Source organism: Haliotis cracherodii, unplaced genomic scaffold (assembly GCF_022045235.1).
Source record: "Haliotis cracherodii isolate W230 unplaced genomic scaffold, xgHalCrac1.p SCAF_6, whole genome shotgun sequence".
NCBI classification, from domain to species: domain Eukaryota; kingdom Metazoa; phylum Mollusca; class Gastropoda; order Lepetellida; family Haliotidae; genus Haliotis; species Haliotis cracherodii.
Genome location: NW_027266319.1, coordinates 30078595 through 30094865, shown reverse-complemented (window position 1 = coordinate 30094865; position 16271 = coordinate 30078595). Strand labels below are relative to the sequence as shown.

General features: G+C 40.2%; 1 protein-coding gene across 1 annotated transcript in view; it reads left to right on the top strand.

Moving 5' to 3' along the window:
• The window catches only part of LOC139445103 (uncharacterized), a 44734-nt gene that overhangs the window by 13110 nt on the left and 15353 nt on the right, over nucleotides 1–16271 (top strand). Inside the window, exons 12-20 of the mRNA XM_071226193.1 lie at nucleotides 2203–2251; nucleotides 2691–2728; nucleotides 4045–4160; nucleotides 5656–5776; nucleotides 6862–6977; nucleotides 9407–9527; nucleotides 11309–11327; nucleotides 12232–12260; nucleotides 15199–15320. Coding sequence (XP_071082294.1) covers nucleotides 2203–2251; nucleotides 2691–2728; nucleotides 4045–4160; nucleotides 5656–5776; nucleotides 6862–6977; nucleotides 9407–9527; nucleotides 11309–11327; nucleotides 12232–12260; nucleotides 15199–15320 — 731 coding nt within the window. The remainder of the gene's footprint in view (nucleotides 1–2202; nucleotides 2252–2690; nucleotides 2729–4044; nucleotides 4161–5655; nucleotides 5777–6861; nucleotides 6978–9406; nucleotides 9528–11308; nucleotides 11328–12231; nucleotides 12261–15198; nucleotides 15321–16271) is intronic.

The window sequence follows — 16271 nt, the reverse complement described above, 5'->3', positions numbered from 1 at the left end:
TGTGTTTGGCCTGGAGTTTGAGTTTCTCCCACTGATGGCCTGAAGTGCACTTAGTGAGTCTGATAGGACGACTGCCTTTGCTTCCGGGAGTTCCGGTATGAGTTTGAGTGCATGATGAATTGCCTCCAATTCAGCCGTGAATACTGACTGACCATCAGGCAAGCGAACTGAATGTGCTTGGGGTTTGGAGCTGTGGATATGGATCCCGTAACCAGCACTGTTGTTGATAGGATTCTTGGATCCATCAGTGTATATATGGGCCCAGCTGTCCCAGGTAGTTTGAATTTTAGTGATAGCTACTGATCGTAGTAGGGTTGGGTTTTCTCTTTTAGTGACTTCTTATGTTAAAGCAGTGTCAACTTTGGGAGTTTGTAAAGTCCAGGGAGGGTGTAACCCTTTGTAGTGACTTTCTGGAGGCTGAATGTCATCGCAATTGTGACTTCAAATGAGTTCACGTACTAATATCCCAGATGGCTTTAGTGAGGGATTTTTTCGAGCTAGGGCTTCATCTCGAGCGTTTTTGTCTTGCCATATCTTTTTAACCAAAGGGTTTGATGTTCGTCCCCAGAACGATAATATTGCCTGCTCTCTTCTTAGTTTCAATGGGAGTTCTCCCGTTTCTACTTGTAGTGCTTCTAGTGAGGTGCCTGTCGCTGCGCCTGTGGCCAGCATTAGGGCTTTGTATTGTATTCTGTCTAGGCGCCTCAAGACAGTATTTGATGCTGAGTGAAAAGCCTCACAACCATAGTCAATTTTTGATCTGATAAGAGCTTTGTAGAGGTCCAGCTGAGTGTCCCTCGATGTGCCCCAAGATGTGCCTGAAATTGCCTGTAATACGTTCAGGTCTTTTTGACATCTGTTTTCCACATATTCTATATGCAATGTGAGGCGAGGTGTTTGGTGGCAATTGTGAGATCAATTGAACTCCACGTGTTGTGGACTTGGTCATAACGTGTGTGACTGCCGTTGTTCAGAGTTATGAGATTGTCGTCCTCAACCCATTTCTCTACCATTTTGCCGTATTTGCATGAATCATTCCTGTCTTCCCAAAGAGGGCTGTGGGCATTAAAGTCACCAAGGATTATCCCATTTTTGCCTACTATTTGAGCTAGTCTTGTTAGCTCTTCCATGTTCGTTTCATGGGTAACCCTGTGATATATGTTAGCTATGCGTAATTCGTTGCCATTTGCCAGTTTTAGGGAGATTACTTGGGTTTCAAGGTTTCCTACGTTTGCTTCAATATTCTTGGAGGTACAGCTGTCGTGGACAAGGGTGATTAGTCCTCCTCCCTTGTTGCCAGGCATAAGTCTTTTTCTGTCTTTTCTATATTGGGAGTACCCAGGTAGTGTGAATTTGGCTTTTTCACTGAGTTTAGTCTCCTGTATTAGAATGGCATGAGGCTTGATCACCTTTTTTTTGTGTCAGTCAGTAAAAATATACCAACTTTTATAACCCCTTTTACACCACTATTGTATGTTAATCCAATTGAATTAAATAAACTATCATACTATTAACACATTGAATGACCATCACTTACTCACAGGCTTCTCCAGTTTATTAATCTAATCTCTCGAAAACAAAGGAATTAAGCCCCTACTCCCAACAGGATCGCTAAGCACCCACAACTTGAAAATGTTTGTGTAAACAACATGACATTACCAATCGGCCCGTTATTATCAATGCTCATTTCCTTGTGTGCCGTGTTGCTTTAAACAACAGGAAGCAATCACAGTGGTCACCGTTTGTGACGTCACAGGAAACAGCTGATCACATGTTTTTGCAAATGGCGAACGGAATAACTCGCCGACTTGGTGTATAATAATTACTTTATTGATAATTTATAACAATAATGGCTCTAGTCGTGGCAACTTCCAAACTTTCGGGAAGTTGTAATCTATCGGACCGTCATTCAGGCGATGTTTCTGACAGATCAGGATCTGAAAAATACTATCATGAAAGTGTATCCCGTGGATAAGCCGACCCCTTTCTACAGAATCTTTTTTCTGGTCCTCAAAATTCGGCTTATACGCTCACTTCTTATCTGACATCTTGATGCAGAAAATTGATGAGGTGGATGCGATTACTCCGAATGTAATAGAGGTCGTATTCTTTGAATTATTAACAATAATAACTATTGTTTGATATTTGACACTTCTTCAGATGTATATTGATTGTTATGCATCTTCTGTTCCTTGATTTCAGATGCTGAAAACTGCCAACACTAATCCATTGGTGGGGAGAGCCCATGTCTGTAAGATGAAACTGTGATCACTTGAATAGATTGTACTGGATGTGATGTGTTAAGGTTCAAAATCATGTCAAAAGCACCCATGTCTGTAAAGAAGGGACAATGGTTTGGCCTCACCACTTGTATAGATCGTACTGGATGTGATGAGATTAGGTTCCCAGCCCCAGTGTCTGTAAGAGGGGACCACACTTGGGCCTCACTTGTATAGATTGTACTGGATGTGATGAGATTAGGTTCTCAGCCCTAGTGTCTGTAAGAGGGGACCACACTTGGGCCTCACTTGTATAGATTTTACTGGATGTGATGAGATAAGGTTCCCAGCCCAAATGTCTGTAAGAAGGGTCCTTAAATTTTGTTTCCTTAAACCATAGAATTGAATATATATGAATGTGTCAAATAAAACCTAGATTTGTTATAAAGGCTACATGTTTCTTTGTTCCAGATCCACAGGAAATACCATCTGCTTCAGCATCTCTGGAGGTTTGTACGTTCTCAAGTTTCTCATTCAACATGCTAAACGTGGGGTCTATATTTGTCTAGTGATGCACCTGCTCAAAACCTATGTGTGTTTGAAACACACATCACCTTCTTTCATACCGGTAGATGATCTGTCTTGTGCAGTGTTCCTGTTTTATCAGCCCCAACTTTGAACAAATACAAAACATATGCAAATTACCTGGTTTTAATTCTTTCAACATCAGTTTTTGAGTTTTGAGATTTGATCTTTAATGCCTTCGCTCATCTGACTGTGACTGATCTCTTTCGTCACAATGAGTGACGTGACATCATGATAGTGATGCGTGCAGTGTAGAACTTGCAAGACTTGCTTCAATTATTTTAGTGGCGCCACGATTCGCTGTGCAGAGTTGTGTCCCTTGGACACACCAGAAACCTATGATTGTGGGTTCGAATCCCGGTTCGCCACGATTATGTTTCTAGGTTTGTCAGCACCATACCTGTGCCTGTTGGTTTCACCGAAGTGGTAAACGTCCTGCATCACTTCGGGCTTTCGTCCCACATTAAGCTGACACGCCGCGATATAACTGGAATAATGTTTAAAACAGCGTTAAACCCAACTCACTCACTCACTCACTCAAAGGGACTGTATGTCTGCAGTTCTGTCTGTTTTCAAATCATGCATGAAATAATTTTAGATACAATTCTCATATAAAAACAATAAAGCTCCTCACAGTGATGCCAACAACAAAAGCGCTGCACAGAGTAAACTGGCTTCAGTAATGTTATTTTATTAGAGGCAAATTGAAATGAAAGCTCATGTGTTCTTTGGGATGAGTTACAAAATACTAATTTCCAGCTTGATTAGATTGGACATGCCTCGGCCGTATGAAGCCAATCACTCCCCTACCAGCCTACCCAGAGTTCTTGCAGCCAGCCTCAAACCTGTGTCACATCACTCACGTTTTTTAATTTGGACAAGTGTACAAACTTAGAAAAATATTACTTTCATTGAGAAAATGTCCTAAATGTGAAAAACTATCTTCACTTTTTTTATTTATCTTCCACATACTGACATCGAGCACGTGATGTGGTCACTTTGATGTATAAAGCTAAATTGTCATGCACCTCACTGTCACAGTTGTAGTATGTCTATATAATTATGCAAAACTACATATAAAGTAATCAGAATAAGTGCTGGTTAAGATGCTGCATCATTCAATGTCTTTTCTAACTCCAAAGAGATCATGTTTAATTTTGTCATGGTGGAATGGAAATAACATTAAATCTTTTCTTAAAATAATAGGGAAATATTTATGCTGTGGTTTTCTCTGTTGCAGCCCTCACAGAAGATCTCCCTGTTTGTGTCCAACATACCTACTGGCATGACTTCAGACGAACTGTTAGAGCATTTCTCCAAGTGGGGGAAAGTCGACTCATGCACAATAAGTTATCGGTAAGTTGATGCAGCATTCCACCGCCCCTGTGGTATTGTGGTAAGAGCATTTTCCCGGTCTGAGTGGGGTATACTTAAACAAGGATGGCTAGGAGTCGGTATAGTGTGTCTGAGTGGGGTATACTAAAACAAGGATGGCTAGGAGTCAGTATACTGTGTGTGAGTGGGGTATACTAAAACAAGGATGGCTAGGAGTCAGTATACTGTGTGTGAGTGGGGTATACTTAAACAAGGATGGCTAGGAGTCAGTATACTGTGTGTGAGTGGGGTATACTAAAACAAGGATGGCTAGGAGTCAGTATACTGTGTCTGAGTGGGGTATACTAAAACAAGGATGGCTAGGAGTCAGTATACTGTGTGTGAGTGGGGTATACTAAAACAAGGATGGCTAGGAGTCAGTATACTGTGTGTGAGTGGGGTATACTTAAACAAGGATGGCTAGGAGTCAGTATACTGTGTGTGAGTGGGGTATACTAAAACAAGGATGGCTAGGAGTCAGTATACTGTGTCTGAGTGGGGTATACTTAAACAAGGATGGCTAGGAGTCAGTATACTGTGTGTGAGTGGGGTATACTAAAACAAGGATGGCTAGGAGTCGGTATACTGTGTCTGAGTGGGGTATACTAAAACAAGGATGGCTAGGAGTCAGTATACTGTGTCTGAGTGGGGTATACTAAAACAAGGATGGCTAGGAGTCAGTATACTGTGTGTGAGTGGGGTATACTTAAACAAGGATGGCTAGGAGTCAGTATACTGTGTCTGAGTGGGGTATACTAAAACAAGGATGGCTAGGAGTCGGTATACTGTGTCTGAGAGGGGTATACTAAAACAAGTGTAATAATCTTCAACGCGACGTTAAACCTGATTTCACCTCACCAGTTAATCCTACAGAGACCCTTGATCTTGACACTGTGAATAATTAAGACCAATTTTTTACTGACATCCTGTTTGGGTAGTACGTAAACCACCACCTGCCCTCGGTCCTATTCCACACAATAAATGACATTCGGGGAATAAGCAACTGAGCTAACAACTGAAGGCATCTTCAGTGACTTTATTAAAAAGGTGTAAGGTGTCATAAGTTGTGGACACGGGAATCCAATAGATGAGCCGATAGAAAAGAAGCTGTAATGTATTTAAATATCTGAGCCGGAAGCAGGCAGACGGGGCGTCAGCCCTATCATTATGATTGTTAACATTTCAAATGCCTGAGACACCTGGAAACTGTTTTAACCCCAGTGAGGGGAATCATGTCAGTATGATTTGGTTTGTGTAGAGTTGCTTCCCTTGGAAATGTTAGCTATACCAGGATCTGCTGACCATGTGTTCAAAGATTCTACCTTATATGATCCGTGGTGTGTCAGCAGCCTACCCAATCTTGTGTGTCTCACCAAAGTGGAAAGTGTCTGCGAGTTGAATCATTTGCTCCCCAATTTAAGCTGACAAACCAAGATTCTTTTTAAAGCCGTATTAAACTCTTCTCACTCTGTTCCAGGAGCAAAAACAATGGCTTTGTTTCTTTCATCAAAGATGAAGATGCTCTGAAATGTCTGGATGCACCCCACATACTGCAAGACAGGAGGCTGTTTGTACGTTTGCTGGATGCAACCAAACAAGTAAGTATAAACATCCCCTTCTTGTCGGGACCGCCACTTCAGTTGTCTCGTGGCGGAGCATCTGTGTCAAGAGATCAGAATGTTGGGGGTTCGATCCCTGGCTGCGTGATACCAAAAGATGTACAAAGATGGTACTTGTTGTTACCCTGCTTAGCACACTGCATTAAGGGGCTAAAACTGTCCGGCTTGGAGTCTAGTGGGGTAGACTGTTGCAGAATACCCCAGTGGGCTGGCACTATAAAATTGAAATTCCCAGATTGGGGTTGGTGGGGGGAGGGGGGAGGATGGAGGAGAACTATGTGTTGACAATCATTGGAGTGTGTGTGTTGTGGGGGGATGGTAGTGATGGTGGTTATACGATGGATGCCATCTGTCTGTCTTTTCTCCGCCTAATCAGACATTATTACCAAGAAATTTGGAACCCTGTTAAGCTAAAAAAAATTAAAAGAGTTCATCCTCGGGCAATAGCTTTTGAAAATATCGAGCAATTTGGACTTAGCCTCTAAAGGGGGCGTGGATTTGGTTTTCGGAGCACAATTCAAAAATTGTTCAATATCTTTCAACAAAACTTTGCAGATATATCAAACGCAACCTGAAGTGGTGCCTTTTGCTACTTAGGGTAGAATTCATATATTTTCTGTTTCCATGGCAACAACTTTGACTTTGATTCTGTTCATAGTGGTGTGTTTGTCCAGCAATATCTCTAAAACTAATATGTACTCTTTCTTGAAACTGTGCACATACTAAAACCAGGTTGTCAACTGGTGCCTTTTGCTATATAGGGATTTTTAGAATTTATGATTTTGATTTTAACTCGGTTCATACGGTGTGCACCTGACATAGAAATACAAAGTTCCCAATCCCAATTCCAGGGTTTTGTTTCGATAGCTCAATAACTACTTTTGTATACGTACAAACATATTAGATGGAAATTCTTTCATAAAGTTGGTCTTAAAGTAACAGTCAGATGATTTTTTTTCTTCCGATGACTCTTGTTAATTTGGTCATAGTGGAATGGAAACAACTTTTCTTTTCTTTTTATAATTATCAAGGAAATGTTTATGGTATGTTTTTCTCTGTTGCAGTCCTCGCAGAAGATCAAGCTGTTTGTGTCCAACATACCTACTGGTGTGACTTCCTCCGAACTGACAGAGCACTTCTCCAAGTGGGGAAAAATCCACTCATGCACAATAAGTCGGCAGTAAGTTAAAGGGGAAGTGTACACGCAAAAATCACTTTCTTTCTTTTTCTAAACAAAACGCAATTTTAGAATTAGTTAGTATCTGTGTTTGAAAATATACACTAATTTTTTTTCACAGTGAAAGTAGGAAGCTCACAATAGTGTGAAAGTGATATGCCGTTATGAGGCCTTCGTTTAACGAGCGAAATAGGCCTGAGTTATCCCCCATAGATTATGACGTAATTGGTGCCAATTCAACTGGGTCCCTGTCTATTCTCAACGCAAAAGATATCAAGGACCAGTTTGCGGTAAAACAACATGGTCTACGACACACTCCGGCGCAGTGGTGACTCAGCATAACACAATTCTGGCTGGCATCTGAGATGCTAGAATCACACAGCTGTACCTACACCACGTGAAGCGGCTCTCACATAGCATGATGACGTCATAATGTTTATCAATTGGCACCAGTGACGTCATATTGCAAGGGGCATAAGCCATGGTGTTTTTGTTATGGAAATAGAACACTTGGTAAATGTGAAAAATATAAATCGTTTTAGTGCAAAAAATATGTTAATTAAATATTATGTTTTTATATTTTTGTCTATGACACTTCTATGTTAACACATTTGATGTGGAAAAAGTACAAGAAAAAATGGTTCATTTCCGTGTGAACTTGCCCTTTAATGCAGCATTCCATCGCCTCTGTGGTATAGTGAATAGAGCGTTTTCCCGGTGGGCGGAAGGTCAGGGTTCAGTTCCCGACTGGTTCATCAAAACACATTAAAAGATGGCACTTCTTGTAACCCTGTCTGGCGCGCTTCATTAAGGGGATAAGGAGGCGGTATACTGTGGGTGAGTGGGGTATACTGAAACAAGGATGGCTGGGAGTCGGTATAGTGTGTCTGAGTGGGGTATCCAAAAACAAACCACGCACGCACGCACGCACGCACGCACGCACGCACGCATGCATACGCCTTGCCTCACCTCACTCATTGCTTCCAATGAACAATTAGCTCAATTTTTCTAGATACACTAAAAAAATCTTAATATTCGTTGAAAGTATTTAAGTGTTCAAGTTAAAGTGCTGAAATCACATGCCCCATAATCGTCTCTCAAATTGGTTGATAGGCATTTCTAAGAAGTTGATGGATGACAAGGTAGACACAACTTTATGGATAACAACTTCTTTAATACTGTAAAAAGCAACGTTTCGGTATAGATGCTTATATATCTATGCCGAAACATCTATTTTTACAGTATTAAAGAAGTTGTTATCCATAAAGTTGTGTCTACCTTATCGTCTCTCAAAACAAACCTATTTGGGGGCGTGGCTTAAAGCTACCAGCACAGCAGTGACAAGTGTTTTCATTGGCCAATATGTTTACCACATTTATATATCTCGGGATTATGTTAATCCTACATACCACTTCTGTGGTCTAGTGGTAGAGTGCCTGCTGGTCAGCAGAAGGTCGGTGGTTCGATCCTGAGGGGCGTCATACCAAAAGACGTTACAAGATGGTATTACCATGTGTAACAACAAGTGTAGTAATCTTGAACGCGACGTTAAACACCATTTCGCCTCACATGTTAATCCTACTGAGACTCCTGATCTTGACATTGTGAATAGTTAACACATGATTAAAACAACAATTAACAATCTGTGACTAGCATTACTACTGACATCCTGTTTGGGCAATAAACCACCAACTGTCCTCGGTCCTATTCCACACAATGAATGCCTGTTGGGGATTAATCCACTGAGCTAACAACTGAAGGTGACATAAGTTGTGGATACAGGAATCAAATGGATAAGGAGACCTAAAAGAAGCCGCAATGTATTTATATATCTGAGCCGGAAGCAGGCAGAATGGGCGTCAACCCTATCATTACGATTGTTGCCCAGATCTTAACAGATGGTGGGGGCACGGGTGGCCCAGTCGTCTAAGGCGCCGCAATTCGCTGTGCAGAGTTGCATCCCTTTGACACGCCAGAAACCTATGATTGTGGGTTCGAATCCCGGTTCGCCCCAATTATGTTTCTGGGTTTGTCAGCACCATACCTGTGCTCGTGGGTTTCACCGAAGTGGTAAACGTCTTAGACCTGCATCACTTCGGGCTTTCCTCCCACAATAAGCTGACACGCCGCAATATAACTGGAATAATGTTAAAAGCGGCGTTAAACCCAACTCACTCACTCACTTAAACACTGGGAGCCCATTTTAACCCCAGTGAGAGGAATAACGTCAGTATGTTAGCTCTACCAGGATCTGCTAACCATGTGTTCAAAGATACACCTTCTATGATCCTTGGTTTGTCAGCACCCTACCCAATCTTGTGGATGTCACCAAAGTGGAAAGTGTCTGCGAGTTGAATCATTTGCTCCCAATTTAAGCTGACAAACCAATATTCTGTACAAAGCCGTATAAAACTCTTCTCACTCTGTTCCAGAAATAAAAACAATGGCTATGTTTCCTTCGACAAAGATGCAGATGGTCTTAAGTGTCTGGATGTGCCCCACATACTGAAAACCCAGAAGCTGTTTGTATGTCTATTAGACAAAAACACACCGGTAAGTATAGACATTCCTTTCTTGTAGGGACTGCCTCCCATGGTCTAGTGGCAGTGTCTGCCCAGAGAGTGGAAGGTTCGATCCCCTGCCATGTCAAACCAAAATACAGTCATGTCCCGTTAATGCGACATCCATGGTTGCATATGATTATGTCGGATTAACGGGTAGTTCGGGTAAACAAAATTTAGTAGTATTAACGTTCGTGATCGAAAATCGGACAACTACACGATAGATAAGGATTCAAACACGTAATAAAAAATATATAATAAATATTCTTATTCTTATGTTACATTGTTTGCGGAATTGTTTATTGTTAAGCAAGTTTATCGCTGCAGCCATTTTAATATGCAGCTACCAGCCGATTCGTCTCGCATCAAAACACGGGCTGTGTACTCGCGGAAAGATGACCACGGAGTACGCTGATCATTGTGTCGGATTAACAAGACTGATTAATGAGTGATTTCGGTAATTCATTGCAAATTAGGTGTGTCGGAGTCGGAGTGCGAGACTGTCGGATTTACGGGTCTAAATAGCATTGATTTAATCGGTTCCCATCATTAGTGTCGGATATAGCCGATTGTCGGATTAATGTGTGTCGGATTAATGAGACTTGACTGTACATTAAAAGATGGTACTTGCTGCTACCCTGTCTGGTGCTCTGCTCTTCTTCAAGTCTGAGCGGGGTAATCATGTTAAAATATGGCAAAGTATCTTAATGGGCTAGCCCTATAAAATTGAAATTCAAAGGTTGGTGTGGAGGAGAACGATGTGTTGACAATAACTGAAGTGTGTGTGTTGTGGGGTGGTGGTAGTTATAAGAATGGGCGACATCTGTGTCTTTTCTCCACCTGATCATAAGCAAGAAATTAGGAACCCTGTTAGGAACATTATTTTATGTTGTTAGCATGATAAATTGTTGGTGGCATTCTCACAGCTAAACAATTAATCCTTCAAATAAACAGAAGAGGATTAATCAAGATTACCTTTATATCATTATAATCCTATCTAAGTTCTCACTACCGCTGAGGACATCCCATGACAGGTCTCGTCAAAACGACCTATAGCAACTTTGACTGACCGATGAAATGCCTAACAGGAAGTTGACATTAGCCAATAAGAAATCATTTTCTTGCGCTTTGCTTTCAACAGAATTTTGAATGAGTCCTACAACCCGTAACAGTAGCTTTTCGATGTGCCATGATTAGAAGACATATAAACAGTATAACATATTAATATTAAGATTTCCTTCTTAATTATTTTATAACATGTACATGTTTCATTATCTATCGAGTAGTTGTCCAAATTTGGATCACAAAAGTTTTACTTCAGTTTATTTATCCAACGTAATTGTTATTCAAATATGATCATATTCATCTAACATTGTCTGATTGACAGGACTTGACTGTACTCATAAATAAAAACATTTTGATTCATGAGTGGCTTCTGTTTTTTTATTTGTTGGTTGTGATAATAAATCTTGTTGAAAAATATGCACTATTCATACATCTTTTTAGATCCGACAACTAAAATATATATTCTATATAACACCCAAGTACAAAGTTTCCAGCTTCAAAAAACTTTTCACCCGAACACATCCCAGCATCACCACGGTCACCACTTAAACCAGTGTGTCACTCACCAGCTGCTCACTGTAATCCCTTTAATGGCCATTTACAAAGAGTTCCAGTAAACTTGTCAAGACTGAGTTAAAAGATTTAATTTCTGATAGTGATGACACTTAACTTTTTTGTTAATACACATCTTCTGTTTCTTGTTTTCAGTTGGAAGAAGCTGCAAAAGGTAGGATTTTCTTTTCTCCACAATCCTGAGAATTGGGATTGACAATATACCTGTAATATGATATAAAATACCTTAGTTACCAATGAGGGTCCTTGCATAGAGCTACAGATGTTTCATTTGTTCCTACTACTGGCTAAAATCACTGGTTTGATTGTCTTGTCTTGAGTAATGGGTGGTCCCAGTGGGTATCATCTTCCTAAATCAAGGGAGTTAACTGACTATAAAAGTCCAGATTCCACCCTTGCTGAACTAGGCTGGTATTATGGAGTTACATTTTGTCTGGACTAACGAGTCTATTCATAGTTCAATCAAAATCGCGCACCGAAATCAATATCCAGTTCATAAACTGTCGATTCGATTTCGATCGATTGCAGGATTTGCAAAGCATATGCACCGCCAACTCATTGTCAGCAGATATTTTCCAAATTCTTTCATGTTTTTAATCAAGGTGCTCAAGTGATTTGATGCATTTCGCGATGTAAGACCCGTTTTATCACAATATAGATCTTGATTATCGATCAGATCGTCCTGACTGGGCGCCACCATTTTGTGTGAAGCCAACGCAAGTGATACGAGAGGTGGAATCTGCTTGGTCCATAGGAGAGGCTTAGAAGGGACATTACTGGTAATAGCCACTGGTGGCTCAACGATCGAGCTCAGTAATTCCAGGCCAGTTCGGCAAGGGTGGAAACTGGACTTTTAAAGTCAGTTAACTCTCTTGCCTCGGGAAGATGAGTGGCGATAGTGTTTCAACATGCTCCTGTTTGCCTGGCTTGCAGGCCATGGTGATACAGATGGGACATTGCTGTAGGCATGGCAAACACTATGATGTAAAAAGGTATTCTAAATGTGTCAAATTAAAAGATGAGATATGTTTTAGATGTTGCTTGTTTATTTTTTCCAGATCCAACAAATATGTCAGCTGTTCAAGAGGTATGTATGTTCTAAATTCTTTTTCATCATGTTCAGACAAAGATATATTTGGTGGTGCACTCCACAAACCCATACTTCTCCCATGGTTTATATGATCTCTAGGATAGGTCTTAACAGCGCAAATTTTAGGTTACCTCCATATAAGGTCAAGGTCATTGGAGGTCATATTGTGAAACATGGCTCAAATGAGAGGTTATTTTGGATTTATTCACCGGAAAGCAGAGAACATTCCAGTTATGTAAGATACGTGTGCACATTATCTTGAGGCTGTATAATTTGAATATGATGGTAATTTCTAGGGTGGGGTTTTATTTTGAGAAAATTCTTGATGACCTTCGATGGAGAAGGCTACCAGAAACCTTACTGCCAAAACATGAAATTTATGATAATACAAAACATGTCAAAAGTTATGGGTCTTTGACACGTTGAAGACTTTACATTGACGTTAGGACAATGTTACACTACACACTGATCAGACATTAGGGACAAAGATAAATATTGGTAGGTATTTGTGAAGTCAGCTGCTACCTGGTTTTGGTAAAGTAAAGATGGTTCATGGTATATTCAAGGAGAGGTGAGGATGGGGCTGCTTCTGTTTTTGTGTGTAAGAGAAACACCTTTCAAATTCGATGCTAAAAATGAAAAGTATCTCTGTCATATGTAAATGCCATGAAAGGCAAGTAAGATCGTGCCAGTTTAAACACCTTCCATGAATGTGTTGGTTTGGTGCACAGTTCCTGTAGTAGGGGGCGGATGGAGGATTTAAGTTGTTTTGAAAAAAAATGTTATTACAACAAATAGGAGGGGGGTGCGGCTGGGCACATGAAAATACGACACAGACCTATCTAAAAAAAATTCAAATAATTTTTATTTATTTATTTGAACATCATTTGAGGACTGGTTATTTATTTCAGAGAGAAAGAGTCATAGATAAATGTTCTGTATTGGGGAGGGCATACTAAAATGCTATGAGGGGGCGGGGGAGGGGTTCAGCAAAATACAGTCCAGGGACCAATCCAACCCCTAATGCCACCCTCAGACTTATATTTAGGTGAAATCTAACTCCCAGTAAAGGATTCTGTTATATATGCAGGAGTATTTATCTGTGCAGGCAGATCTTCCCTTGAGCGTACAACCTTAGCTTGTGAGAAACTCGGAAAATTAATAAATACTAATCAGAACTAATCAGAACTTTGGCTTGTACTTTGGTGGTCCTAACCCATATGCTGTTGTTCGTACATGGAAAGAGTTGTTTTACCATGTGGTTTATATGGTTGTAATGTATAATGGGTTTCGCTGAAAGAATATGAAATGTTAGAAATAATACAACGATGCTTCTGTAAGGAAATGGAAGGGTTTCCAAAACAAACACCTTATATTATTGCTCGACATGTGGTGAGTGTTATATCTCTGCAAAGATATATGGATCAGTGTGTACTTCTTTTGGGAAAACTTCTCAACACAAAAACAAGGTTTATCTTTAAACATCTATTCATGGCCAGGCTAGCACAGTGTCAATGTAAAGTAACAGTCATTGAAGCGTAAATGGGATATGATGTCGCCAATACTTAACATGTTACAGCTTGCCACAAAATGTAAACTGGGTGATGAAATAGACAACTTTGTATTATATAAATCGTGTATTATTCATAGGAAATCTTGGACCCAATTAGTTAATAAAGTGTATGCCACCATGATGCATTAACAGTAAAAAGAGAACTTCAGACCAGAGTGTCACTGTCAAGATACCTCGTCATCAGATCCGGTCGTGCACAGAGGTTAAGGAAACTTGCTAACTTACACTCAGATAACTTTGCTGACATTGTTCAGCTTGCACGCATAGGATCATCCTGTATACAGTCTAAAGAAATGCCAATGTGGCACATAATGATATTGTTAACCATGTTTTTATGTCATGTCAATTCAGCCTCCACAAACGAGACCTCCTTTTTAATAGAATTCGTAATTTTCTTGATGGTGACATATTTGTAGAATTATGGAGAGATGAAGATATTTTTATGTCTATTGCTTGGGGGTGTACCTGCTGAATGTGAAACACGTTTTGATTCCCATGTATGGCAGCAAATGATTCTCACCATATGTTATACAATAAGAAAGTGGGCATCGCTGTTATAACTATGTATATATACTGTTGATTTCCTCTACCATTAATTTAGCTCTTGTGGTGTAATAACTATATATATTATATATGCTTTAGTCTTAATATGGATGAAATAATGAATATCTAGCTAGCTAGCTCCTATCGGGGGATTCCCCTACCCAACCCCCCCATGTGCTCTAAGTGTGTCACATCATCCTGACAGCTGTATACATATAACATAAGAAACATTTTGAGAAAGACCAATGTTTCTTCAGCGGCTGTGCAAATGTAAAAACAATCAACCATTAGACTAGAGGACACAATAATGACCCAAACACTGCTGAGTTCAGTGTGGAACTTTGAAAATATTCTTTGTTTTTTTTTGCAATGGTACTTTGGTACCCTCGGTATCAAATGCACAGGGGTTAAAAGCCAATTGTGGGTTTTTCCCCAGAACTGAGTAAAAGCACCTGCCCCATTCTCAACCTGGTTCCCAAGTTCTGCTGCACTTTATGCTTTTGTCCAGATTAAGACTGAACACTCACATCCATCATGTCGGTATTCCAGTGACAACACATTGCATGCCTGATGTTCAAGACTATTCTTGTTCAAAGCCCTGCTGCTAGTGTATTGTCTTGATGCATGGTTTCTGTCTGTAGTGTTATATTTTCATAAACTTTATGCAGTGGTTTACTCTCTGAAATTCTCTGTGAGTATGTCAACTTTTTCACAAAAGTTTTAGGGGGTGATGGGGATGTGTAAAAAATGGAGGTATTAACGTGTCATCAAACTTGAATGTGCAATAACATTTTGTAAATGTGCTTTTTTCTGTTGCAGAAAAACAAGAAACATCGCCTTTTTGTGACCAATGTGCCTGTTGGGACCAACCTAGGGGAGGTGTACAACTACTTCGTGAAGTGGGGAGATCTGGATTACTACGTACTCAAACCAACTGGCGCGTAAGTGCAGTTGTTGGTATTGTTAATACACCAGCAGAAGACCCCAAGGTCTACCTCTACCTCTATTTCATCATTGCCAAATTGCTGCATTTTGGCTACAATCACACTGTAACTAAATTTTCAGAATTTCATCAGGAGTCTGTCAACTACACCATGTACACACAACTAGTTGTCACCACATTAGCAGCAATCAGTCTACAGTGGCTAATTGACTAGAACTCAAATATATAAAACCATGTCAAGGTAGACACAATTTTATGGTTAACAACTTCTTTAATACTGTAAAAAGTGATGTTTCAGTATAGATCCTTATACTGTTGTCAAGCAAGACTGAATGAGGGACATTGTACAAAATATATGTACTAGACAAAGTGATTAGGAAGATAGAAGTGACAGATTGTGTCATTCTAATAGCTCCAATATGGCCATTATCACAGCCAACAGAAGATCCTCTTCACCAAGCACCTTGATGTGATATCCTACGTCAACCCAGGTCGGACATATTTCACAACAATCTATCTTCCATCTGACCACTTGGAAGCTATCACACAGAGGTTGCAGGGTGCCAGCTTCTGTCTCTAAAGGCATTGCTAAATCCTTGAGACCATGTTCATCACTTTTTACAACAAAAGATGGAAGAAGTTCCTCCAGTGGAGACGATAACAGGGTCTGGGAGATAGAACTGTAACTACTGTAAACAGCTTTATTTCTGCGCCGTTAAAATATTGCAAATACCACATCAAAGACAATACTGCGACGAGATATTTTTGAGAGTTGCTGTGTTGAGATGACACCTCGATTACCAAACAATAGACAGCTTCTCTCCGAAGCTAGTTAATCTGATTTGGCCGGAAAGTTGACCAGTGTCATGAAACCGATTCACGCAAGATGGCTTGTTTCCTGTGTTGACAAAATTGCAAAGGACACTGACGAAATCAAGCGAGGTTGGAA